The sequence below is a fragment of the Galeopterus variegatus genome, unplaced genomic scaffold (assembly GCF_000696425.1).
Source record: "Galeopterus variegatus unplaced genomic scaffold, G_variegatus-3.0.2 Scaffold119, whole genome shotgun sequence".
NCBI classification, from domain to species: domain Eukaryota; kingdom Metazoa; phylum Chordata; class Mammalia; order Dermoptera; family Cynocephalidae; genus Galeopterus; species Galeopterus variegatus.
The window spans coordinates 1,169,924-1,196,515 of NW_007726230.1; the positions used below are offsets into that span (position 1 = coordinate 1,169,924).

Here is a 26,592-nt window from a genome sequence, read left to right on the forward strand (position 1 = left end):
TAAAATAAGTAAAATAAGGGCTGGCCCCATGGCTCACTCGGGAGAGTGCAGTGCTGGTAGCGCCGAGGCCACGGGTTCAGATCCCATATAGAGATGGCTGGTGCGCTCACTGGTTGAGCATGGTTCGGACCGCACCGTGCCAAGGGTTGCGATCCCCTTACTAGTCCAAAAAAAAAAAAAAAATGAGTCAAATAATCAAGGAAAGTAACATTTTTTCCCCCTTCTTTTTGTTTTATACTTTTTTAAACAGTGAATTCAAAACATTACAAAAATAGTGTAACGAAGCCCCTAGTACCCATTGTATGGGTCAACAATGATCAACTCATGTCCATCCCTATTTCTCCAGATTATTCTGAAGCAAATCCTAGGTATCTTTTATTTAACTTATAAATATTTTCATATATCTCTCTAAAAGATTTGTAGCCGCATACCATCTTATCACCCCTTCTAAAAAAAGACAATTCCATGATAATATCACAGTCCAGTCAGTGCTCAGATATCCCCAGTTGTCTTTGTGTTTGTGTGTGTGTGTCTGTCCTTGTCCTCTCTCGCTCTCTTTTTAAAGAACTAGTTTGTTGAAATCAGGATTACAAGCAGGGGCCACACACAGCATTTGAGTGATATGTCCCTTTTGTATCTTTCAATCCATCACTTCTTTTTTCTCTTGCAATTCCTTGTTGAAGAAAATGAAGTGTTTGTCCCAAAGAGTTCTCCACTTAGTGGATTTTGCTAATTGTATCATTGTGGTGTTGTCTCACATGTTGCTTTATCTCCTGTATTTTTTCAAACTTATTGTTAGATGTAGAATTTTAATGTGCTTTGTGTTGGAACGTTTTTTTCTAATACAAATCCAATAATTTTGGTTTATAAATACCTTTTTTTTTTTTTTGGTTTGTTTTTTACCAGACTTCTGTAGTTTTCTATTTATCTCCTGTGAATCCTTCCCATATTCTTCTCCCTTCTTTTTCTCCCAGTTTCCAGTCGTTTAGGAGTTCTCCCCAACTTCCTTAGATTCCACCTGTTTCTCACAATTCTACTCTCTTCTTAAAAGGCATCTTTTCAGGTTTTTGTTAATATCAGGCAGTTCTTCTCTATCATTGCTAGAGGTTGATCATTTTGAAATTAGTGACTCTCTTTGGAAGGTTGTGGTGGGGATATATATCTTCTTCAAAGAGAGAAGTATACCTTCATTTTATTCCTTTACCTGATAGATGGAAAAAACTTTGTTTAAAAAAAAAAAGGATCCTTACGGCATTTACATAAGGAATGGTTTTAAAAAAAACAATAGCAGTGTCATAATTTTGGTTGTTTAGTGGTAAATAGGTAATCAGAAGATGTATGCTTCTTAATCACTGTACACAGTATACATTTTTTAAACGTCATTTAATGTTTCTAATCTCTATAGTTTTGTTAGAGAGGCATCAAAGCAGAGGTGAAGTGTGAGTGAAGTCTTGAATGATGTGTCAGCATTTACTAGGAACATATGGTAGGAAAAGTGTGCTATGCAACACAGGCAGCATGAGAAAACATAGAGGAACATTCAGATATGTAGCTTGTGTTGGCAGACGTTTAGATCATTGTGGCTAAGGTGTATAGGAAGAGGGCATGGTGATAATGAAACTGGGACGGTAGGCTGGGTTAGATTATGGGAGGCCTTTTCTGCCTAGGTTAGAAGTTTTAATATTTCACTATAGGCAGTAAAGCACATCGAAGGTTTTTCAGCAGTTGAGTTACTTTATAAGATTTGTGTGGGAAGTATATTAGAACCAAGAGAGACTAGAGGTAGGAAGACCCAAAAATAATAGCAGTCTAAACTGGATCTGATCAAGGCCTGCAGTAGGGCAATGGGAATGGTTCAAAAAGATGGTTAGAGGTAAATTTCCAGGTTAAGTTGCAAGATTTAGGAAACGGTAGAGTGTACCGTGTGAGAGAGAGAAAAATCAGAGATGACTGAAGCTTGTCTTTGGGCAGTTGAGTGAATGGTAATGCTGTTAACCAATTTAGTAAATTCTGGAAAATGTAATTTTTTGTGTCATGTCACATACACAATTGCTGCCAACTGGCTTGTACTCTCATGGTTGGTAAGTGAAAATGTGGGGCTGGGGATGTTTGGAAATATATTTTTGCAAGTTACTGTAATAGGTTGGTGGTATTGGATATGGAAGAGATTGCCCAGGGAGAGCATTTAGAGTGAGTGACAAGAGAAAGGAGGGTCAAGGAAAGAACCATTTTTTTCTGTATCAGTATCCACATCACAAGTTTATAGAGGTATTGTGTATTTTGTCAGTCATAATTTGGTGTGCGTGTATGTTCAACTTTAAGCTAATGCTGAATTTTTCCAAATATAAATGTTCTTTTTTTTAGATTGAGATTCTCATGTACTGCCAACTGACCAGCCGACAGAAGCTGTTATATCAGGCACTAAAGAACAAAATTTCCATAGAGGATTTATTGCAGTCTTCTATGGGCTCAACCCAGCAAGCACAGAACACCACTAGCAGCCTAATGAATCTGGTCATGCAGTTTAGGAAGGTAAGAGCTTAGGTCAGCTGCCTTGAAGTTGCCGTTATTACATTAATTCAAGGCTGTAGCCTTATTGCCAAATAAACAAAGGCTGTTAAAAAGAGATGAAAACGGGAAGGTATACATTCACAAAGGTAAACTTTCGGGATAGTGGATTCCCTCATTGTTTTGTACAGTGATGTCTGCACATGACAGTGTGTTCTTACTCTCTTAGGTTTGTAATCACCCCGAGTTATTTGAACGGCAGGAAACTTGGTCTCCATTTCATATTTCCCTTAAGCCATACCAGATTTCAAAGTTTATCTACCGTCATGGACAGATCAGGGTCTTCAACCATTCACGAGACAGGTGAGCAAGTATTAATATATGTTCACCCTGAGTGTTTTTGTAATTTGGGATTTTATGGCTTAGTAGATAGATTTAGTGGAGGCATTTCAGCAAAGGGTGGGCAACTATTTGTTGAGGGATCTTGTGGTAGGAGTTTGAGCACTGTTAAGACTTCAACTAGATGACCTTAAAGGCCCTAGGCACTTCTAGTTGCCTTTCTCAATCAGTAATGTGTATCTGTGTGCATATATGTACTTGTACCAATAGTGAACAGCAAATTTCTATGCCCCAGTACTGATATTGGTTTGTGGTAGCTTATTTTACACTTGGAGTTGCACTTGTGGGAGATTGATTGAATTTCAAATTAATCAAATTCATCTTTCCAGGGTCAGCAATGATGTATTTGATAAAGGTTGAAATGGTTGTTAGGCTAGTATGCTAGAGACTACATCCATTCAGAAAATAGGTGTGTGGTCCATTCTACATACCTCTGAGTTAGGATGGTCCTGGATTCTGTATTTTTTAACAAGCTTCCTCGGGATTCTTCTATACTCCAGCATCTGAGAACCATCTATTTAGAAAGTGCTTTCTGTAGAGAAATAATATATCATTTTATAAAAATACGCATCAACAATATTTAGCTTAATGAAACTGAAATTGAGACACATTTCTTGGGTTTAACATTATGAATCTTTTGTGTTAGCTCTAGGCTAATATTTTATTGGATCAGTAGGGGGAAAACAGGCCACAGCTGCAGTGCCTTTTGTTTATCATAATATATGATAACTTAGAATGCTAGAATTGTGATTCTCTGAAATAAAATGAGACTACTTTGAACTTATTTTTTTACACTATTAAGTACTTTGTACTTTCTGACATTTATGCCATGAATTTTGCCTGGTAATATGGCAAGGAACATTTTTAAAAGTAGAAACAGTTTCAAATCTAAGATTCTCCTTAGTTTGGAAGCTCCAGTCTAGTTAGCTTTCCATTATTTACATTTGGGTTTAGACTTATCTTATTTACTTACTTTACAGGTGGTTAAGCGTTCTTCTTTCTCCATTTGCACCAGACTATATCCAACAGTCTCTCTTCCACAGAAAAGGTAGGTGTTTTGGTTTTTGTGAAGGAATGTGTGTTAAGGATTTACCAGGATGCTCTTTGTTTTGCTTAAATGATTTAGAACTAGTACTTGGTTTGCCTACATGCTAAGCCTTTATTTATAAAGTCTTGGTATGACTTAAGTGAATTAGTTATCTTCATCTGTAGGCACTATAATTTGTGCCTATAACAGGAAGTAGTAGAAAATGTTTACCTTCTATCTTTATTTTATACCTGCCTCTTAAGAATTTCTTATCCTCAAAACTTGACAGAGTCAATGCTGGACTCTCTTGTTCATGAGACTTACTTCCTTCTTCCTTAGGCTAAGGAAAAGAAGCTACTCAACTTTGAGTATTGTTCAAAATACTAAATCCAAAGTTCAGAATCTCTCACCTCTGTCCTGTCATTTTCTTTTTTCTGGCATGACAAAAAGAGAAGGCAGTTAGCCAAAGATTCAGAAACCCCAAAGGTACCTAATGAGCAATCTCTAGTCTGGCTCCTGAATGACATATCTTATAGGCCTACTCTTCTACCTGTGATTGTATTACAAAGATATGATACCCTAACTTGCATCAAAGTGGCTAGATCAGAACATTTATAGTATCTTTTGATTCTTAAGTCAAAATTCAGCAGAGCAGGCTTTAGTTAAATATTCTCTCTTTGCTATTGAGTTTAACATTATCCTTTGTATTCCAGGTATTAATGAAGAAAGCTGTTTCTCTTTCCTTCGCTTTATTGATGTATCTCCAGCAGAAATGGCAAACCTCATGCTTCAGGGACTTTTGGCCAGGTAAGAAGTTTGCTTATTGTTTGATAAGAGAATAGTTGGAAATAAACAGGGACAAAGATTGAACACTGTGAAATTAAATATTTAATATTTTATCATCTTAGAGAGTCTATCATTTTTTTTCTGTTGTTAAGAATTAAATTTTCTGGGCCGGCCCGGTGGCGCACTGCTACAGTGCGCCGCTTGGGAGCGTGGCGACGCTCCCGCCGAGGGTTCGGATCCCACATACAGACCGGCCGCTCACTGGCTGAGCGAGGTGCAGGAGCAACACTGAGGGTTGCGATCCCGTTGCCGGTTGCCGGTCCCCGGTCCGGTACGGGCGCGACACTGAGGGTTGCAATCCATTGCTCGTCACGAAAAAAGACAAAAAGGAAAAAAAAAAAAAGAATTAAATTTTCTTTTGGTTACTTAAGAGTTGGATGCTTCATGTTATACCTTAAGTAAAAACTAGTATTTTCTCCCATATGCTACCAGAAGGTCTTCCAGTCTTCTAATTTCTAGTTAGTCTGTTATGTTTTACTTGCTTCTACAGGGCAAATGGTGGCTGCTTATTCATTTAGGTAGCGGTGATCACAGCCTGCCTTAAGTGTTCTGGAAAATTTAATTCTGTGTTCTTATTGTCTGACATAATGACTTTCACTGATTTTATTACTTTGTGTAATAAATAGTAACTTCATTGGGAATGGCTATCTCCCCAATATGAAGATGTTTTGATGATACAAGTTTTTGTGAAAGAGATGAATATTACTTAATACTGAGAGGAGCTTTACGGAGTATTTTAGTTTTCATAGTAGCAAACCACGTCATGCCGAAGAATTTATAGAATAAAAGTATGAAACAGCTTTATCTGAATGTAGGGAAGAACTGTTTCTAAAATGCTCAAGATTTACAAAAGAGATGTGTTAGTGAGAGATAACCCTTCGATGGTTACTTGCTACTATAAACGACCCTCAAACCTCCATGGAGCACTGAATAAGCATGTCTGCTGTGGTTTGTTTCAGATGGTTAGCTCTTTTCCTGTCTCTGAAAGCCTCCTACAGGCTCCATCAGCTGCGCTCCTGGAGAGAGCCACAGTGGGAGAGTCAGCAGAGATATCTGAGAAACAAGGATTTCCTTCTTGGGGTTAATTTTCCACTTTCCTTTCCCAACCTTTCCAGCTGCCCTTTGTTAAAGGTAAGAAATTATTTGACCATAAATTACCTACTTGGTATTCCCTTCCCTTTTCTTTGAATTAGTAAAAATAAATGATGGCCTCACAAAGTCAAAAAATTCCCAGAGGGGTAGGTATAATTATGACTTAATGTACATTTTATTTTATTTATTTTTTACTTTTTATTTTTTTAAAAGATGACCGGTAAGGGGATCTTAACCCTTGGCTTGGTGTTGTCAGCACCACGCTCAGCCAGTGAGCGAACCGGCCATCCCTATATAGGATCCGAACCCATGGCCTTGGTGTTATCAGCACCACACTCTCCCGAGTGAGCCACGGGCCGGCCCTGACTTAATGTACATTTTGTATATATAGTTTTGTGTGTGTGTGTGTGTGTGTGTATATATATATAGTTTCAAAAATATGTATATGCGGGTACTTGAAAAAGTTTGTGAAAAAGTAGAATTATAGTAAGAATTTTTCCATGAACTTTTTGAAGTATCCTCTTATTTTGTATATAACTTTACTATAAAGCATATAGATCTTAAGTGTATAGCTCTATGAATTTATACATATGTGTAGACTTGTGTAACAATCACCTAGATCAAGGTATAGAACGCTTCCAGCATACAGAAGTCTCCCTTATTCTTCTTCCCATTTAAGACCTGTAGTTCAGAACAAAGCAAGCAACAAATAAAGGTAATCTCTGGTCTACTTCTGTCACCATAGATAATTTTTGCCTGTTTTTGAACTTTAAATAAACAGAATTATCTAGTATGTACTCCGTGTCTGGTTTCTTTTACTCCATATTATATGTATGAGATTCATCCATGTTGCATATGGCATTTTTTTTTTATTGCTGTGAAGTGTTTGTTCCATTGTCTGAGTAGATCACAGTATGAATCTTTTCTACTGCTGATAGATATTTAGGTTGTTTCCAGTTTGAGGTTATTATGAATAAATTTGCTGAGCACATTCTTATACATGTTGTTTGATGAATGTAAGCACTAATTTCTTTGGGGTTTATGTCTAGGAGTGGAATCGCTGCACCATCAGGTAGATGTATATTTAGATTTAGTAGCTACTCTCAAACATTTTTCCAAAATGGTTTTACAAATTTATGTTTCCACCAAGTTTGTGAGATTTGCTGTATTGTTCAGCATCCTTTCCTACACCTGATATTGTTCAATACTTTTCATTTTAGCTATTTCTGTGAATTTGTAATGGTATCTCATTGTGATTTTAAATTGCATTTCCATGAAAAGTAATGATGTTGTATATTGTATACTTTTTTTTTTTGGTGGCTGGCTGGGACAGGGATCTGAACCTGTGACCTTGGTGTTACAAGGCTACGTTCTAAGCAACGAGCTAACCAGCCAGCCATGTTGTGTACTATTTCATACAGTTGTTGGCCATTGCAGAGTCGGTGATGTGACAGGAAATGAAGTCATGGGTGTAGGTCCATGTCATATGGGACCTCATAGGTATTGCTAAGAGTTTGGATTTTATTCTGAATGAAATGGGTCATACTGGAGAGTTTCAAGCAGAGGAGTGACAATTAGTTTGTATTTTATAGTCCTTGAACTAGATCTAAATTGTGGATGCTAGGTCCTTTTCCTTGTATCTTCTAAAAAATTTTATGGGTTGTTAGTTTTACAGTTAACTGTTATGGAATGCAGGACTTTCTTTGGCTACAGCTAGTATTTTCTCCTGTGTATGAAAAAGTCTATATGATTTCCTTCTCTTCCATTTTCCCAGTTGGTTTCTCAAGCATTGCTTGATGTACTATTTTGGACTTTGGAGATTGGATCAGTAATGCAAAAGGAGAATAGAATTGTGTTCCAGCCTGTTTGAAATAATGTAGTCATTGGTGGCAGGGTCATTTCCTACTTGTGAAATATTTCTAGTGCATTTACTGGGAACACTGATATGTCTGATGAAGAGTTGCTAACCTCCTATAGGCTAATTCCTTCTCTCAACCCCTACATTTGGTAATAAATGTTACTATTGTAAGACATTTTTATCGATTCTGTTTTTGGTACCGTTCTCCCAAGGGCTTATTATGCCCTCTTATGTAGAAACCTGCATATTAATGCTTGGAGATATGCATCACTAATTTGTATTCTTCTCTGTTTTCTGAAAATACAGTAGTATGTTCTGACCACCTGCTCAGTGAGGTCCTTATATCAGTTTGAATTGCTTGAGAAATAGAGATGTGGATAGTCTGCTTTATAGGAAATCGGTAGTGAAATCTGAAAGTTTACCTAATTGAAAGTTCGATTCACTTTCGTTTTCTCCTCTTTAATTTTATTCTGTGTTGTGGATGGACATTTGCTTTTGTAGTAGTTTAGAATGCGCATTGAGTTAATGAGCCAGTGGGCTACAGGTGGCTTAAAGCTTATGTGTGTAGAAACACTGCTCTGCTTTCAGACTTACTGTCCTCATTTCCAACGTATGTATATTGAAGTACCAAACAGGCATGTATTTTGCCAGAGTCTATTGATCTCATAAGTAATTAATTATAAGACTCTCAATTTTAACAAATCTCTGCTTTCAGCTGAGCAGAATGATCCTTAGATGATATATAGCCTTAAAGTTTAGCCTAGGTTCTGAATAAAGAATTATTTTGTTGAAGCTCCAGGTGTAGCAATTAACAAAAGTGGAATAAAGTCCACTATATCTGTGGCTTTTGATGTTTGGCCATGACTCGTATCAGGAATATTTTACATCACCAGGTGAATATTTTACATATACCTGATAAGTGTGTATGTATATATACGAAAAATTACATATGAGGGTACTTCAGAAAATTTGTGGAAAAATGGAATTAAAATATAATACCATGACTTTTTTGAAGACCCCCTCATACATACATTTTAAAACAAAATATTTTGTATATCCTCATATACAATGTGCCGATTTTTTAATTCAATTTTTAAAAAAATGTTACTTGGAACCCACTAAAAAATTATTTCATGACCCTAACAACTCATGATTGGTTTGAAAAATACAGCACTAGATGACTGCACACTATTAGAATAGGCAGAGGACTAGATTAAATAGAGTCACCATGTAAAATAATGTGTCATTCTTTTTAATGGTAAGAAAGGAAAGAAACTGACTGTCTTAGTCAGCTTGAGCTGCTGTAACGAAATAACCATAGACTGGGTGGCTTAAACTACAGAAATGTATTTTCTCACAGTTCTGGAAGCTTTTAAAGTCCAGGATCCACATGCCAGCATGGTCAAATTCTAGTGATGGCTTTCTTCCTGCCTTGCAAACAGCCACCTTCTTACTACGTTTTCTCATGGCAGAGAGACAGAGAGGGGAAGCAAATCCTCTGGTGTCTCTTCTTACGAGACATCATGAGGGCCCCACGCTTACAACCTTACTTAAGTACCTCCCAAAGGCCCCATCTCCAAATACCATCACATTGCAGAGTTACTGATCAAGGTTCCTCTGTCTTAGTATGTTCTAGTGCATACTTGTTATATCCCTGGTATTCAAAGATGGTGTAAATAAAGATAAGCAAGTTTCAAAGAATAAACTGATTTAAACTTGGACAAAGTAGTTTATTATGGGAACTGTACCCCAAATGTGGCTTTGTTAGAATATACGTATCACTCCTATTGTGTTCTCACACTGGTTTCTCTGAATGAAGTTTTTCTTATTCAAGGAACATTTCTCAAGAGAATATTGGGGCAATTGAAAAAAAAGAGAGAGAGAGAACATTGGTTTTGTCTGTTTTACATAAAAAGATTGGAGAAAGAAATTTCAGATACCTAATTCTTTAGAGCATATTTCCAAAATTCATTAGTTACGAGTATAAAGTACAAGTTAAAACTTAATTTCTAATATTTTAGCATACATCCACACATCAAAAGCACACTTCCAAATTTTATACTCTACTCTGGTCTTGCAAGTTTTCAGCTTTAAAAAAAGAAATGTTTGACAAAACCAATTTTTTTTTTTAACAAAAGATAAATCATCCAATATGGACAACAGTGCTGAGACTTAAATGTAATAATCATCTTGTTGTGGTGTTTGAATTCATCTATTGGTTTTAAACATAAGGTCTTAGGTTCTTTTTCACTTTGTTGCTTTGTACCTTTCATTCCTGATACTTGATTTATTCCCTGTTCTTGAGATCTTCAAAAATGTTTCTGGCGTTGTTAATAGAATTTGCAAATCCTGTGGAGGACCCCTTTGTTTAAATAGTGGAATCAAATAGAAACTTTTTTGTTTTCACAGAAAGACTTATAATTGTTTTTACTATATTAGGCAAATGTCCTGAAAATAATACTTGAGGGGGTTTTGCTATAATTCCTGTGGTCAGTCAGGAACTCAAGGACAAGAAATATCTTGAAGGATTAGAAAAGGACCAATGTATAAATGTGGGGTCCATCTTTAATGCTTATCAGGGATAGCAAGAAAACTTGGAAAAGATAACTAGTTAGGGAAGTTAAAAATTTTTTTTTCTAATTATTTGGCAACCATCTGAACTCTATTCTAAGCAGCAGCTAACTTGACTCTGAAAAGATCACCATTTGCTTTCCTTCTTTAGTAAATAGGTCAAGTAGATTAGAGAAGACAGGGAGAAGTAATAAAAGTATAATATATTAAAATTTTTAAGCCTTTTCTGTAGTTGACTTGGCTATTAACATACATACGGGAAAGTGCACAACTCATAAGTGTGTACATACAGCTTGATGAATACCCAAAACACTATCAGAACTCTACTCCAGAAGCCCTTTTATGCCTCTTACATTTGCTGTTCCTCTCCTATGCCCTCTCCCACAGGAGTTACTGTGGGCAAATGTTTGGGTGGTTCCAGTTTTTGTTTTTACAAATAGTGCTGCTATGAACATTACTATACATGCTGTTTAGTGAATATTCATAAACATTTTGTTGGGTATATATGTAGTAGTCAAATTGCTGGGTCATTGTGTATGTATATGTTCATCTTTGATAGATAATGCCAAAAAGTTTTCTAAAGCAATTGCACCTATTTTCACTCTCATTAACGGTGTATTAGTTGTAGTTGCTCTATATCCTTGCCAGAACATGGTATTATTTATCTCTTCATTTTAGCCCATCTATATTTAAATAGTATTTCCCTTGTGAATAATGATATTAAATACCTTTTCTGATGCATATTGGCCATTTGCATAATCTGCTTAATGAAATGTTTATTCAAAACTCTTCCTCATTTTTCTATTGGCCTGTCTGTATTTTTCTTATGGTTTGTAGTTTTTTATGTAAAAAGCTTCTACTTCTACTCTGTAGCTTACTTTCTCACTCTCAGTGGTATCTTTTAATGAATAGTTAGCAATTTTTGTGTCCTGTTGAAGAAATCTTTGTTCATACCAAGTTCATGAAGATAATTCTCTTTACTTTTCTCCAAAAGCTTTTCTGCTTTACCTTTCACATTCAAACCTATAAGAATTTTTTTTAAATGACAAACGTTGTTATTTTTTAATTTAACATATAGATATCCATATCACCCAACTCCATTTATTGGAAAGACCATCCTTACTGCACTGCAGCATCACTTCTGTCAAACAGGTGGTTGTATATGTATGGCTCTATTTCTGGACTCTCTTCTGTTCCATTAGTTCATTTGTATGTCCCTGAACCAGTACTATTCTGGTTTTTTTTTTTTTTTTTTTTTTTTTTTTCTTTTTCCTTTTTTGTCTTTTTTTTACTGACCGGTAACGGGATCGCAACCCTCAGTGTTGCACCCGTACCGGGGACCGGCAATGGGACCACAGCCCTTGGTGTCGCGCCCGCACCACGCTCAGCCAGTGAGCGGGAACTGGTCTCCACATGGGATCCGAACCCGCGGCGGCACTCCCAAGCGGGGCACTCTCCAGTGCGCCACCGGGCCAGCCCCTATTCTGTTTTAATAACTGTAGCTTCATAAGTTTTGATAACTGGTAGCACAGGTCCTCTCTCTAGCTTTGTTTTTCTTTATTATTGCCTTGGCCATTCTTAACTCTTTGCATTTTCATGTAAATTGTGGAATTGATGTATAAACCTTATTTTATCTCATCTTTTTCTGCATTCTAGATAGCATAGGCCAGCAGTCCCAAAATGTACCCCTGTTATTAAAACATTCTTAATCCATTTCCCTGATACTTGTATATTATTTTACTTAATATGTTAGTATATGTATATACTTTTAATATTATTTACATTGTGAGGTTTGCATATGCTTGCTTTGGGAACCACCAGTCTGGACAGTAAAAGAACCTTACTTGAGTTAGGAAATGGTGATAGAGGGGAGGACCCAGTGTTTACTGTAGAAGACACTCCTTTTTTCCCCCACTCTTCAAAACTCAGCCCATTTTCAATTGTTTGACTCCAAAGGTCAAGGGGATTAAGTGATTGGGGTTAAAGAGGAGAAACCAGTTTAGATGTTTGGACATTTTATATAGTTCACCTTATCTTTGTAGTGTGGTTATTTTAGTCACTTATAAGTTTAAATAAGGGTGCTGATAACACCAAGGCCATGGGTTCGGATCCTTATATAGGGATGGCCGGTTAGCTCACTTGGGAGAGCCTGGTGCTGACAACACCAAGTCAAGGGTTAAGATCGCCTTTCCAGTCGTCTTTTAAAAAAAAAAAGTTCAAATAAATGTTTGCTGAATGACTTAGTGAATGTTCGTGTATTTGTGTTAGTCTTTGGAATGTAGAGTGCATTTTTATCTAAGGGAATATTCTCCAGCTAAAATTACAAGTATATTCCTACTCAGTATTTAAGATAGAATTTTGTGAAGAATTCTAACTTTTCCTGGGAGGTTGGGAAAAGTGAGCGGAATAGGTAACATGTTTTATCATTCATTGATCATAACTGGACGTTAGTTATTTTTGACCTGCATTTGATCTGAGAACTAGGGGCGTCATTCCCTGGGGAGGACTACCAGGGAGAAGCTAATGTATGGAAGCCTCAAGAGTAATTGCAAAAGGGTTCAGCTGTGGATGTTAGCTTCTGTGGTAGTTCTCCATACTTACATAACATATTAACCCAAAACCAAGAGGTTAAAACAATAAACAACTTGATATTTCAAACTGTTTTCTGTTGGTCAGTAACTTGGGAACCGCTCAGCTAGGTGGTTCTGTCTCAAGATACCAGCTAGGCAGTTATCTGAAATATTGACTGGAGCCGTTGGATCTACTTCCAAAGTAGCTTGCTTACATGCCTGGCAAATTTGTGTCAGCTATTGGCCAGAGGCCTTAGTTCCTTGCTGTGTGGGACTTTGCACAGGGCTGCTTGAATGACTTCATGACATGGCAGCTGGCTTCTCCTACAGTGAGTGATGCAAGAAAGAGAGCAAGGAGAAGCCACAGTGCCTTTTATGATCTAGTTTTGAAAGTTACTAAGTTCAGCCCTCACTCAAGAGGAGAGGAATCAGGTTCCGCCTTTTGTTGAAAGGGGTATCAAAGAATTTGTGACCACATTATTTATTTTTTTTAAAGATGACCGGTAAGGGGATCTTAACCCTTGACTTGGTGTTGTCAGCGCCACGCTCTCCCAAGTGAGCTAACCGGCCATCTCTATATAGGGATCCGAACCCTTGCCCTTGGTGTTACCAGCACCACACTCTCCCAAGTGAGCCATGGGCCGGCCCTTTGTGACCACATTTTAAAACCAGCACAGCCCCTTATTGCCAGATTGATGTGATTATATTAAGTACTTCATTATGAAATTTGTTTTGGATTCCCTGTTCTGAGATTTTGGCTTAGGCTGTAGATGGGTTCTGGCTTTGGCACCGTGAAAGTTCTTAAACTGGGAAGGATTTTGGAATTTCTCCCTGTTTTCTATGTCATCCATGTCACAGTTTAAATAAAACTGTTCATAGTTTTATTAGCCACAGCAAATATAAGCTGGGAAAGATAGTAAATACTGTATGATATCTGGCTTTTATCTTCAACTGGATTCATTGCTCATAAGCCCTAACTCCTTGTGAGCAATTTTTTTTCCTTGCAAGCTCTGTTCTATTCTTTATCTTACATTTTCATGTAATTTGCCACCTTATTTCTGATTATGTAATATTGATTATTTGTAAACGTAATGCAGAAAAGATGCAGTTTCTCCAACTCTTTGTTTTGCTTTCTTTTGTGGTACTAGGAAGTGGAGTAGCCTTGTTTTAATAAGCAAAGTGAACACAAATTATGTTTCAGGGTTTTATTGGAAGAACATATGAGTTGAACCTAGATTCCAAGTTCCAGGTCAATCTTAAAAGGTTAAGTTTGGGCTTATTCTCAGGCACACATACCTGAGAAAAGAGATAAAGGGGAAATGCAAGAATTGGAAGGGGTGTCAATACTTTCTCCTGTAAAATTCAAATGATACTTAGAATGAAATTCCTTTGGCGTTCCCAAATTAGCTTTGAATTAATTTTCCCATATTCAGCTCCATCTTCTTAAGGCAGAAAATCTTTCATTCTGTTCCCTTGTGTGACTTTGTTTTATAAAGATTAGTAGATATCGTTCCAGCAGCCTGTCTCCTAAATACAGCTTCCTGTCATTAGAAGAAGGTAAAGGCTTTGTTCTTATTCCTTTGGGAAGACACATAATGAGTTTTGACTTAGCCATGTATTGTCATCTTTTTCTTGGTAAGCTATCTGAGGTCACATACTGCCTGCGCCATATTCAGCAGTCTAACCAAATCTTCTCCCTCTTTCTTTTCTCCCCATGGACATGAATGAATCTGGACAGTAAGAAGCACCACCACCCCTACCAAAGTGTCTGTAAAACCCTTTTTCTCACCCCACAGTGAATATTAAATTTGAATTGTGTAACACAGATGGTGTAACAATGGTACAGGGAAGTACCATTCTCATATTATTGGCTTCAGGATGATATATAAACATCAAGAAACTACGAACTAGGTTAAAGCCACAGATTAGTTGACACTTAATGGGTGTTTTGGGCAAAGTTTAGGATCTTTTTAAATCTCTTACTTGACATGAATGCTTTTCTGATATTTTCTTCTGTTATGCTTATGGAACAGAGCCACCATGGCTCCCTGTATCCCATTTAGTTTTCATTGTGCTCCACCCTGCTTTACTGTTAAGAATTTCAGAAAGGAAGGGCCGGCCCGGTGGCGCACTGGATAGTGCGCCGCTTGGGAAGCGCGGCAGCGCTCCCGTCCGAGGGTTCAGATCCCACGTACAGACCGGCTCCCGCTCACTGGCTGAGCGAGGCGCGGGAGCAACGCCGAGGCTTGCGATCCCGTCGCCGGTCCCCGGTCCGGTACGGGGGCAACACTGAGGGTTGCGATCCGTTGCCGGACACGGAAAAAAAGACAAAAAAAAAAAAAAAAAAAAAAATTTCAGAAAGGAAGAGTATTAGTCCAAAACTTTCATAACACATGAATTTTTTTTAGTCTTATTTTGCTTAGAAGAATAGAGTCACAAACCAGAATCTGTAGAAAATAAAGCATTTAGTCATCTTTCTTGGAGCGGAACAGATTTTAGATTATATCCAATTAAATGTCATGTTAAAGATGATAGTTGGCAGAAAAAGAGTACCAGTATTGATTCCATATCCTATCTCAGTCTCAATGAAGCTGTTGTCATGGTAATAGTCTGCTTTGGCGCATTGTATGTGTTGAAAGTTTTATATATTCTACAGCTCTAATGAGGCAAGTAGCTCTTAGAAATTGGGGACATTTCAGATTTTGCAATTAAAATATACAAAATGATCTAAACATATAAAAAATTCTTTTGAGAAGAGTGGCATGTGTTTAAGTTTTAAACACTGTTCTTTGTTAAATGCCTAAAGAGCTTTGACTGGCTATTGATGAAGAATCTCCCAAAGAGGAAGTTTTCAGAAACTCTTCCACTAGATGTTAATTTTCAGCTACAGTATCTATATCTATCATTATTTCTTGAGATCATGAGAGTGGCCAACGCCCCTTGTAGAAAGCTCTGGGAAGCCATTGTGTATTTCTACATTTTATTTTCCCCCTTTTTGTTTGGATACTCAAAATATCTGTGAAGATGGAATCCATGGAGTCTAGTGGTTAATTTATAAACATCATACCCTTTCATTTAAAATGAGACCTTTGGGCCGGCCCCGTGGCTCACTCGGGAGAGTGCGGCACTGGTAGCGCCAAGGCCGCGGGTTCGGATCCTATATAGGGAAGGCTGGTGGGCTCACTGGCTGAGCATGGTGCAGACCACACTGTGCAGATCAAAAAAATAAATAAATAAAATGAGACCTTTCCTCTATAAGTTTGATATGTTCTTTAAGAACAGAAGCAGAAAACTAATTTCTAAGTAATGGAGACCTAAATGTTAACATAAGAATTCTTTTAAATTTTAAACAAACATGGAGAGCAAAACATGGCCTCTTGTTAAATGAGTAAGTCTATAGCAAAGGGAAAAAAATCCGGGTGTTTTTTATGCTATACTACGGCAGCTGTGGGGCCTGTCATCCTGGCCTACTTATTTTCACTTGAGACTTTTACATGGTGCCAAAAGACTCTTTAGAAAAGCCTAACTTTACTACTGTGTCCATATTGTGGTTCTGGCACTAAGACGCACACAGCTGCCAGTGCTGACAGTGTAATGAGACATTAAAGAGCATGAGAAAGGGACATCAGAGTAGCAAAAGCTGTAACGGCATTAAAACCAAGTCACATCCCCCATAATGTGACATTCTTTTTACTTTTTTAAATTTTTCTTTTTTTTTTGTGGCCAAAATAAGCTAAAGAAATAATGAACCTTCTTTTCTATCCCTGCTTCTCAGGCATCCTACACAATGGTGTTTTAGGTGTTCTTTGTGTTCTTCTGTGTCAAAGTATTAAATTTTTCTGTATCTAGGAATGTCTAGCAGGTCACGTCTTCACATGAAGGGGAATTGGATAGTGTGGTACCAGGGACTACCTGTACTAAGAAGGATTTGATGGAACTAATATTAAGAGAAAATAATCTAGAAAAGTATATATTGAGTAAAATATTCTGGGGGTAGTCAGTGTTTGTCTAAGGTTGTATGTTGAGCATTTTGAATAGTGAGTTGTTTTGTTTGTTTGTTTTTTCTAGTCTGGAGTCAGAAAGCTGTAAATCAGCTTGACTTAAAATGAGTATACTCCTTTAACCTAGCTCATATAAGACAAGTGAGTGTGTTCTAATTGGGGAGTAACCACTCCTAGGAATAAAATTATTGCTAGACAGACTTTTACCAGAAAGGTATTACAAATAACATATTTTGTTAAAAGGACTTCCTGTGGTGAGTATTGTATCCCTTTGTTAGTCACAACTGCAATGTTGAAGAGAAGATAATTGGAGGAAATGTTTATTCTTTCATCTTCTACCTTTATATTCTTGGAATGGAATACGAAACAGGTTTCTGCTGAATTTTGCCATTTGAAAATATTCAAAATGTGGATGACTTAAAGAGATTCCTAACAGAGACATTGTTTAGTTACTGTTCTTTAGAAATTAGTAAATAATTCAGAAGTCTTTAGGTCAGCTACTGCGCTACTTTAGCCACCTGTCTAGGAAAGGTTTGAGTGGCAGTAGACATTCCAGCTAGCAGCCCTGAATTACTTCTGTAGCTGGCTCAGATGAGCAAAAGTTGGTAGGCTTGTGTCATCTCTTCTCTCCACCCCCCAGTATGAGCAAAAGAAGCTACTGCTGATGTCAGAAATGCACTTTCAGGAAAGAAAAAAATTGGCTACATTTTAAAATTTTCATTTGTGCATTAGCAATAGAATTCTTGGATAATGTTTCTAGCTGTTCAGTATTCAGTATTGGAAAAACAGGATGACAGCCTAATAATCTTTGTGATGATGCTCACACTAGGCATTCAGATGATAATGGACATAAACATGTGGAGAGATAGATGACCTTCAATTCAGGTGCTAGCCAACATAAAGCTTAGAAGAAGATGTTGTTGGAAAACTCTACAAGATGATTAAAATTCTTTTACGGGTAATGACAGGGACCTCAACATCTAGAGAAAAGGGCAGACATGTCAAAGCTATATGGGCCCTGTGTTAAAAACAAGTGTTGTAAAGACTTCTATACTGTGTGATTAGAAACCACTGAGGACTGTCCACCTATACTGGAAAACAGCTAGTCTTTCAGTTTGTTCATGACCATTATTTAGAAGATACTGATTGGTTCATGGATGCAGATAATGATGCATATGTCCTACTGGACAACTTGAGATGACTTCTCTCAAACTATAATCCTGAAGAACCCATTTGCTTTGGGAGATTTAAGCCCTGGGTAAAACAGGCCTATATGAGTAGAAGAGCACAATATATATTGAACAAAAAAGCCTCAAGAGATTTGGTACTGGAATTATAACTATTATTCTTCTGCAGAGGGTCCTGGTTGCTGTCTGATCTTTCATTTTGTTTTTTGGAACTTACAACAATGTATAGACTACCTTGTGTATTATCTTCATCCATATGATTATTTAGGTTATCATCCTGCCTTATGAGAAACCAGTAAAACAAATAAGTGAAGTAATCAAGAATGAATATCGAAAGATAAAATGTCTAACACTGAAGAAAAAACTTCTATATCTTGTATAGAATACTGTAATCCTACTGAGGAATTCTTTTTATGTGAACATTCCATACTTATAATCTTTCATATGAGTGACTATAAACTGAAGCTTAACATGAACTGTAAAGCCTGTTAAAATGCATTTTTGATACAGTAATGTAAACGAAGAATTTATATTTTTAAATGCTTGTAGGTAGAGGAACTAAAGAGTTATTGTTTCCCATTCCCGACCACTTGTGTCGATATCCTCAAATAAATAAATAAATACATAAGTAAGTAAATAACTAAAGCAACTATCCTTGCTGGAACTACATTACACTATGTTAGTACATGTGATGCTAAACTGGCTTAAAGAAAAATTTAGAAGGAGATAGTGTTGGTCATCATTGTTTTTGACTCAAGACGTGAGTTTGCATCCACAGTATAACAAATAAACCAAACTTCTGCCATATACACACACAGTGTTATGTCTAATGAAGTTTTGCTGTGCCTATTAATAATTTACAGTATCTTCCAGAAAAGGATAGAATTAGAAATGATACTTGCTGAAAGTACATAAATAAAACCATATTTTGAAATTAACATGGGCCTCAAGTGTATTATATATTTGTTTCTAATTAGTTGCTTATTATTTATTAGAATCAGTAGTATTCACTAGGAAGAAAGTTCTTTAAGTCAGATGTTTAATACATGGCATTTTTTCCATTTTGCTTACATTAAACATAATTGTCATTAGCACTAATTTACATTTTTGTTTTGTAGTCTCTTGTTTTTAGCAGCCACTGTAAAGCAGTGAGTGGCTACTCAGACCAGGTCATCCATCAGCGGAGATCAGCTACCTCCTTGCTTCGTTGCTGCCTGCTTACTGAGCTGCCATCTTTTTTGTGTGTGGCCAGTCCACGAGTAAGTGCCACGGGAGGGAAGTGGTATAATAGATGGTACTGGAAGAAATCAATTTTCAAGGGATCCATTTCTTAAAGAGAACTGTTTTAGGCTATTTGTTTCTTACGAAACATAAATCTTACTTTTAGGAAGGAGGGCATCCATGGTCCTAGCCTTCTCAAGATAGCACTTCCTTACCTTGAGTTATGTTGATTTGGGAATAGTTGTATGGCGAATAGCTTCTTCCTTTTATTTAGTTAGGGGATCTAAACTACAGTGGGAAAAACCATCTATCAGGTAGATTACCACAACAATACAGTCAGGGGAGAGGGAGACATTTGTTACCAGGATTGAGGTTTTTGAGGGTTTCCATAAGAGGGGGCCAGTTGGGAGGGGTGGAGGAATATCTGGCCTTATTACCTCCATATGGTCTTCAAATAACGAAAGAACACTCAAACATCAAGAAACTTCTCAGTCTGATGTTTTCTTGCTTTCCCATACAGCCTTTCCTGGGCAGGTTCACAAGTCTGTTCCATCTGAAAAGTGACTGTTGTTTGCATCTTATTCACCGTTCAGCAGTTGTATGATTATTTGCAAATTGGGGGTAGTTTCTATTGCGGTTTCAACTTTGTGCAGCTGTCTGGATCCTTCCTATGCCCCAGTTTATCAAAACAAAGCACTCATGATTTCTGACAAGCATCACTGCACACATTGGTACACGGGGGTTGTTTACTTTGCTTACATCTTCCACCCCTATCCCATCCCTGTTGATCAAGCCAGACAAAAGCTCTCCTCTTGTATCCACAAATAAGTATGTAAAGGGAGAGACACAGAATAGAGATGTGGCCAGACTGTGGTTAGAGCAAAGAACAAATTCTGTCTTCCCACCTTGTTGTTTCCTTTTGCTCCAAGGGGCAGCTTTCAGTTAGCCAGGGAGCTCAGAGCCCTGAGAGTCTGTCATTTCTTATCCTTTGCATTTTTACCTTGTTTCTCCACTCATGCTAGCAAGTCTATTGTTTATCAAAAGAGAATCTAGCAGGGGATCCAAAAAGATGTTGAATGGAAATGAGGTATCAAGTCCATTGACTCTTGCCTGCCTAGATTTCTTTCTGCTCTTCCTATGTTATATGAACTTAATTCCCTTGCCACTGTCAACTTTGTTTGGTTTATATTGGTTATCCATAAAGTATTTGGACTTTGTATCCTGTTCTTCGAAAGCATTCTTGGTCTGAGAAGCTTGAGTTGCTGCAAGGAAGTATATTTTTTCTAGGAAGCATTTAAAGTCAAAGGTAGCCCTCAAGCTTCATAGCTGTTGCATAGTTGAGTTCATTCTCATTCTTAATCTGATCATTGTATACCAAGAGTCTAATAAGAGGAAGTTTAGATTTCTGAGAGAGGGATGTCAAGACTTTTTTACTTGTCATATTTCCAGTGTTTTATAGAGCTGTCTTGGTATGTAATTGCATTTATGGACATAAAAATTCTTCATATGTTACCACATGGAGCTCCCAAAATCTCTAGAGCCAACTACTCTCAAGAATATCCCCACTCTCCCAACTACACATGCATACCCAAACTGTTCTGCTTCAGTATTGTTTTCAGAGGAACCGGAAGTCTGTACTACCATTTGTGATGCTGCTGTTTCCCAGCAGAGCAATAAATGTAGCTTGAGGAAAACTATAATAGCTGTAGCCATTTGGTAGCAAGCAGGGAGCAGGAAAAAGCTTTTATCATATAACTGAAAGGTGGCTCCCCAGCACCCTCCTTTCCTATTCAGCCTCTCTCATACTTGTAGAATTTCTTCATATAGCATGTGCTAACCCTGAAAATGGGAGTAAGTACATAATTTTGAGATCAGGAAGAACAGTTTTCAACATGTGTAAATACTTCATACCCACATACACAGCTCTTTCAGATCAGTCCTGGGATATAAATAAAGCAGCATTTCAAGAGATACCTTAATTGTCTTATATTAATTTCTAATTCATCTGTGGTGGGGAGAGATAAACTGATTTCCTTTAAAGCCTCAATTCTGCCCTTGAATTAAGTCAAATAAATTTCCCTGGCACATTCTTTGAAAACTTTTGGGTCAGTTCAGGAAGAACTATGCCACTAAGGATAGAAATATAGGAGACATTTTTTTATGAGCTGAGGAAATAACTCTACAGAGTTGAAGGCCCTGGAAATTCATTTCACCAAAAAACTGAAGCGCTTGGAGCGGTTAAGCTTCCTAAGCTAGAACAGGAATGTACATGTCCTTTGGAAGGACGCACTGAATGCTTGAGGCATCCCCTGATGGTTCTGTAGTTTAGGAAGTTAATGAAGCAAAAAATGGGGGTTAGCTCAAGTGGGAATAGAGGGAGTAAGCATTTCCGTTTGTGGGGAGGGAAGAAGTCATGCTTCATCTCCCCCTGCTTCTGAGCAATCAGGAAGATCACTTGGGGTTAGCAGAACAGATAGAGCCTGTCTAGGATAGAGCTGACTTGGAAAGCAGGATTTATTCTAAGTAGAAGTGGATTTTTTTTGCCCTCTTTTGGACCTCATGAATACAATGCTTATGTACTTAAAACATGACTTTCTGTGATTCTGTATATATCTTGATTCAAGGCTCCTAGCCAAAGAAGCTTATCAAAACATTAAAAAATACTTCACCAAGAACCATGCAAACCTTCCAGTATTCAACCCTGGACTTGGAAGGATATCAGCAAAGTGAAAATTGAAAAATAGATGAAAGTTGGTAAAAGTTGTTTTGTTTTTAAACTATAAGAGTACCTAGAAATAAGTCCCAGGCAGAAAAAACATTCTTCCCATATCACTGTTCTACTCCTGTTCCTTCATGCTGAGTTTCTAGCTTTTGACTTCATCCTGAGAATATGAGGCCAAAGTCTTTATGAATAATTCCAATATAAGTTCTGCTTTTATACCAAAGGAAACACACACACAGAGACACAAAACAAATCAAAGCAGTTTGAATATAAAACTGGTCAGTACAAGTCTCTCATTAGAAAAGACTAAGTATACTTTACTCATCCAAGAGTATGCTTGCTGGTTAAAATATAGAACTGGTCATACTTCTAGAATACAACTACTTTAACCATTATTATAGAAGTATAGCTACTATTGATGGTGAGGTTCTGGGACTCAACATCCTATATGGGAGATGTCTGCTCTGGCCCAGGATCTGGTGGGGTACTGCCAGGACAAGTCATAGCAGAGAGACACCCAATTTTTATCCATCTGCTTTGTATTTCAGTCTTTATTTGCCTATGATCAGGTATCAATGGGAAAAATGAGTAAGTTAGGAGCAAGAAAGCACACTCCTCTGGAGAGGTGATATGAACTAGTATTGTCTGTGGTGCTTGAGCCTGTGTGGATTTTAGAACTCAAGGTCCAGTTTGCTGTGACCCTCTGTAGTTTTGCATCTGGACTGTAGATGGCACTGCTTCCTAGCAAACTTAGTTTAGCATTGACTGCAAGCCAGAGTAGTTTATTCTGTGATATTGGTAAATGATGCTCTTTCTCTGATCTTGGTACTCTCTGGTCCCCTGCGGAAGCACCTGCAATTCGATGGTCAGGTAGCTGACTGTTTATATACCCCAAGGCAGTATATCTCAAGGCTTGGCTTGAGGTGTAGCATCCTTGTTAAAAACTTGGATCTATCGGCCCCTCCCTCAGACATTCTGGATCAAAATCTGCACTTTTGTTGTGCTCCCAAGGAGGTTCTTATGCATACCAAAACTTGACAACCATTGCCCTAAAGATTAATCTAACATTCAGTCTTTAGCAGGATAGATTTTCCTAACTTCTGAGAAATAATAGAATTACCTAACTAGGTACAGCCAATGTTTTATGTTCTGATCTCTCCCATACTTGTACCCTTACTCCTTATATGCAATTTCTCCACATCTAAGGTTCTTCTGAGCAACTTACTGCTTGTGATTGGCTTTTAGCATTTTTGTCAACCTGGGCTTGATAGATAATCACAGCCTCCACATTTTAACAAAAGGTAGCCGTGTCTTGTTCAACAGGCTCCTTATCAGATTTCACAGGCATTTAAATACACAGCTGCTTGTTAGAGTGGGAATAGATCCAGATAGCTGAAGAAGGATAAAACCCATGTTTCTAAATTGGCATGAGCCCCCTTCTAGTGGAGAACCACTGAGAGGGGTGCATATGAGTATATTGTAGGGTTGCACCTTGCGATGAGATGAGAATTTGTGTGTAGCCTCTGCCCTAGCCAAGAAATGAATCTGCTGCTCTCTGGTAATTGATTCCCTCCCGTCCCCTTTCCTCCACACTTCCCCTTCTCCAGCTTATGGCCTGAAAGAAAGGTTCTCTTATCTTCCATTAGGTTTGTCAGTCAACAACCTGGTCAGGGAAGAGGAGAAAGAAGTGTTGATAAATTTGGGAGCTTTGTCACAAAAGCTTTAGAGACAGCTTCAGGTTTGCCAGGCCAGTACTCTTTAGTTCTTGAATGATGATTAACTAGCTCCAGCTCCCTATCTGGCTTCACATCAGGTGTATAGGGCTAATAGGACTTTGCCAAGAACAATATCTACCAATGAAGAGAGGTGGCAAAATGATCAAATATACTATGTGTGTAATAGGATTGCTGACCTGGTATCCTGGTTTATCTGAAAAGTCTAGCTGTCTTTGGATCTTTAGTTTGTTCGCAGTTCATGTTATAAGAGGGTAGCCTTTTACCTAGAGAAGCTCACTAAGTCAGTCATTAGAGGCAGCTTCGTTTGTCAGAAGAGGATATTTAAAAAGAGTAACCTAAGAATTAGCCACACTAGTCTGATTTCAGAGTTGAAATTCCCAAAGGGCTTAGTGTGTATGAAAAATGTGAAAGAGCCATCATCTCATGTGAATCTTTCACTGCAGGTCACCGCAGTGCCATTGGATTCTTATTGCAATGATCGAAGTGCAGAATATGAACGGCGAGTTCTGAAGGAAGGAGGAAGTCTGGCAGCCAAGCAGTGTTTGTTGAATGGGGCCCCTGAACTGGCTGTAGACTGGTTAAATCGAAGATCCCAGTTCTTCCCAGAGCCAGCTGGAGGACTGTGGAGCATCATGCCTCAGAATGGCTGGTCTTTCATCAGGATTCCAGGTGAGTTCTCTGTTCTCTTGGAATATGTTCCCAGTTTTGGTAGGGGAAGAATCAGGGACATATTTCATGTGATGGTTTCAGATATTTGGAATTCAGGGCTCTTGAGGTTTCTATTTCCTCTTTGTCCTGAGTAATTTATAGGTGAGAATACTAGGAATTATGACTTGATAGGAGAGAGAAATGTTTTTAGATTTATACTAAAATACTCTCCCTTGACAAGCTTACAGCTGAGAAAGGAATGCCATTCTTTAAAAAAAAAAGAAAGAAAGAAAGAAAAAACTTGGTAGGAAAGGCTCCAGGTCGAATGAGTACAGTTGTCTTGTGCCATTGCCAGTGAAATGAATGAGAATGTCGTCACTCACTGAAAGCCTAGTTTAAGCAGCATAAACAGTGTCCCGCACAAAGCACTAGAGATCTGAATGATAACAGGAAACACAGTGTGTTTTGTGCCAAAATGCTAGCGGATTCCCAGACCCCCTAGGGTCAAGGTCAAGGTTTGAAAGGAAACTACGTTTTCATCTTTGCTTTGGTGAGACTACTTTTAAGGAAACTGAACACAGAGGGTTCATAGGCTCATGTTCTTTGCTTACACCTGCTGGCAAACTGCAGTGGTAGTTTGGAGTGTTAGCTTTGGCTGTCCAAATTCTTCGATATCTATATTGTATTCATCTTATTGGCATGTAATAGAAGTAAACTAGAGCTAAGCATTCAAAAGAGAGCATCTGCTATTTCTAAGAGATAAATGGATTCCAGTGTTTAAGGCCTGGTTTTTCCATTTGATGTTAACTTCATCAAGTGTCATGGAGTTTGTGTCAGCCAGTTAGTAGTTTTGGAAGTGCTTTGAATTGAAAGAAACCTTTTTGGGTATGTGAAAGCAGTATTGCATATGGCCTCACAGCTAACTAGAATACATGAAAGCAGTGGGTGAAGTTATATTGTTTGCAGCCTAAGTATAAGGCAGGCTGGGGCTGGCCAGTTAGCTCAGTTGGTTAGAGCATGGTGCTGATAATACCACGGTCCAGAGTTCTATCCTTGTACAAGCCGGCCACCAAAAAAAAAAAAGAGAGAGAGAGAGAGAAAAGGCAGGTTGTTCTGGAAACCACAAATCCCAGATAGGAGGTGAGCACAGATATTGAAAGAAGCAAGATAAAGATAGCACCTTATTTTTCTCCTTTCTCCCGTCTTCATTTTGACTCCTTAGTTCCCAGTACGGGAGTAGAAGGTTTACTGCTGGTGCTGTGGGAATCTCTCATGGCTTTTCCTGTTCTTTGAAAGAAAAATGGACCATGTTTAAATAGCAGGAAGTGTCTGAGTTCTTTTTGCATCGATAAAAAGCACCAGCCTCACTGGCTGTTTACTGTGAGAACCAACCAGCTCCTCACTGATCCCATTGTGCTCTGTAGACTAGCTGGGGCGGGGTCACTGGAACCTGTATTTTATCTCTCTTTCCTCTATACTTTTACATTTTCTGTTTCCCTGGGAAGGGTTGGTTCCATTACATTTCTTGAGAGACTGACCAAAATCTCCTGGGTTTCACACCTTGATTGCTTCTCCACATTTCACCAGAAAGATGTACAATCCCTTCAAAAGGCTCCTTTCCTTGGAAAAGAGAGATATTATTTGATCTGTTATCCTAATTTTACTACTGTGCGATACATTCTTTTTGTTTTGTCTCTGAATGGGATCTTATACTGTGGATAGTAAGAACCTGTATCTGAATGAAAATACCATAGGATTGTAGGAAAGATGGTAAGAGAGTGGGATGGGTCTGTTCATTTCAAGGTTTTTTGAGTTCATATTTTAAAGAAGGGGCTAGACATGGGTTTGACTTGGCAGAATCAGCCTGATTTATAGGGAATTGTGCTTCCTCTGGCTCTGTGCCCTGCTTAGCAATACGTGGTGCTCTTGTCCAGTGCAACCTTAGTAACTCCTAAAAAATTGGGTAATGAATGTCGGGCCCCAAAGACACCAGTATGTGCAGAGAAAGAAACCTGTTTTTTCTACATATCTTACTAAGGATAAATAATAGGGGCTGGTATCCTCCATCTAGCATGCTCACATTAGTATCAGAAATATTGTTATTGCTTGTATGTTTTAAGGCTGTTGCTGAAGTCTGTTTCTTTTTAGGCCTTTCCTTTCAGGGCAGTCCAGAGAAGTCCAATTCATCCACTTTTACTTTCCCCAC

General features: G+C 38.0%; 1 protein-coding gene across 1 annotated transcript in view; it reads left to right on the plus strand.

Annotated features, from left to right (window-relative positions):
- The window catches only part of INO80 (INO80 complex subunit), a 101,851-nt gene that overhangs the window by 38,253 nt on the left and 37,006 nt on the right, over positions 1-26,592 (plus strand). Inside the window, exons 19-25 of the mRNA XM_008587712.1 lie at positions 2,365-2,532; positions 2,738-2,871; positions 3,888-3,955; positions 4,648-4,741; positions 5,740-5,911; positions 19,178-19,318; positions 24,182-24,407. Of these exons, the coding sequence (XP_008585934.1) occupies positions 2,365-2,532; positions 2,738-2,871; positions 3,888-3,955; positions 4,648-4,741; positions 5,740-5,911; positions 19,178-19,318; positions 24,182-24,407 (1,003 nt within the window). The remainder of the gene's footprint in view (positions 1-2,364; positions 2,533-2,737; positions 2,872-3,887; positions 3,956-4,647; positions 4,742-5,739; positions 5,912-19,177; positions 19,319-24,181; positions 24,408-26,592) is intronic.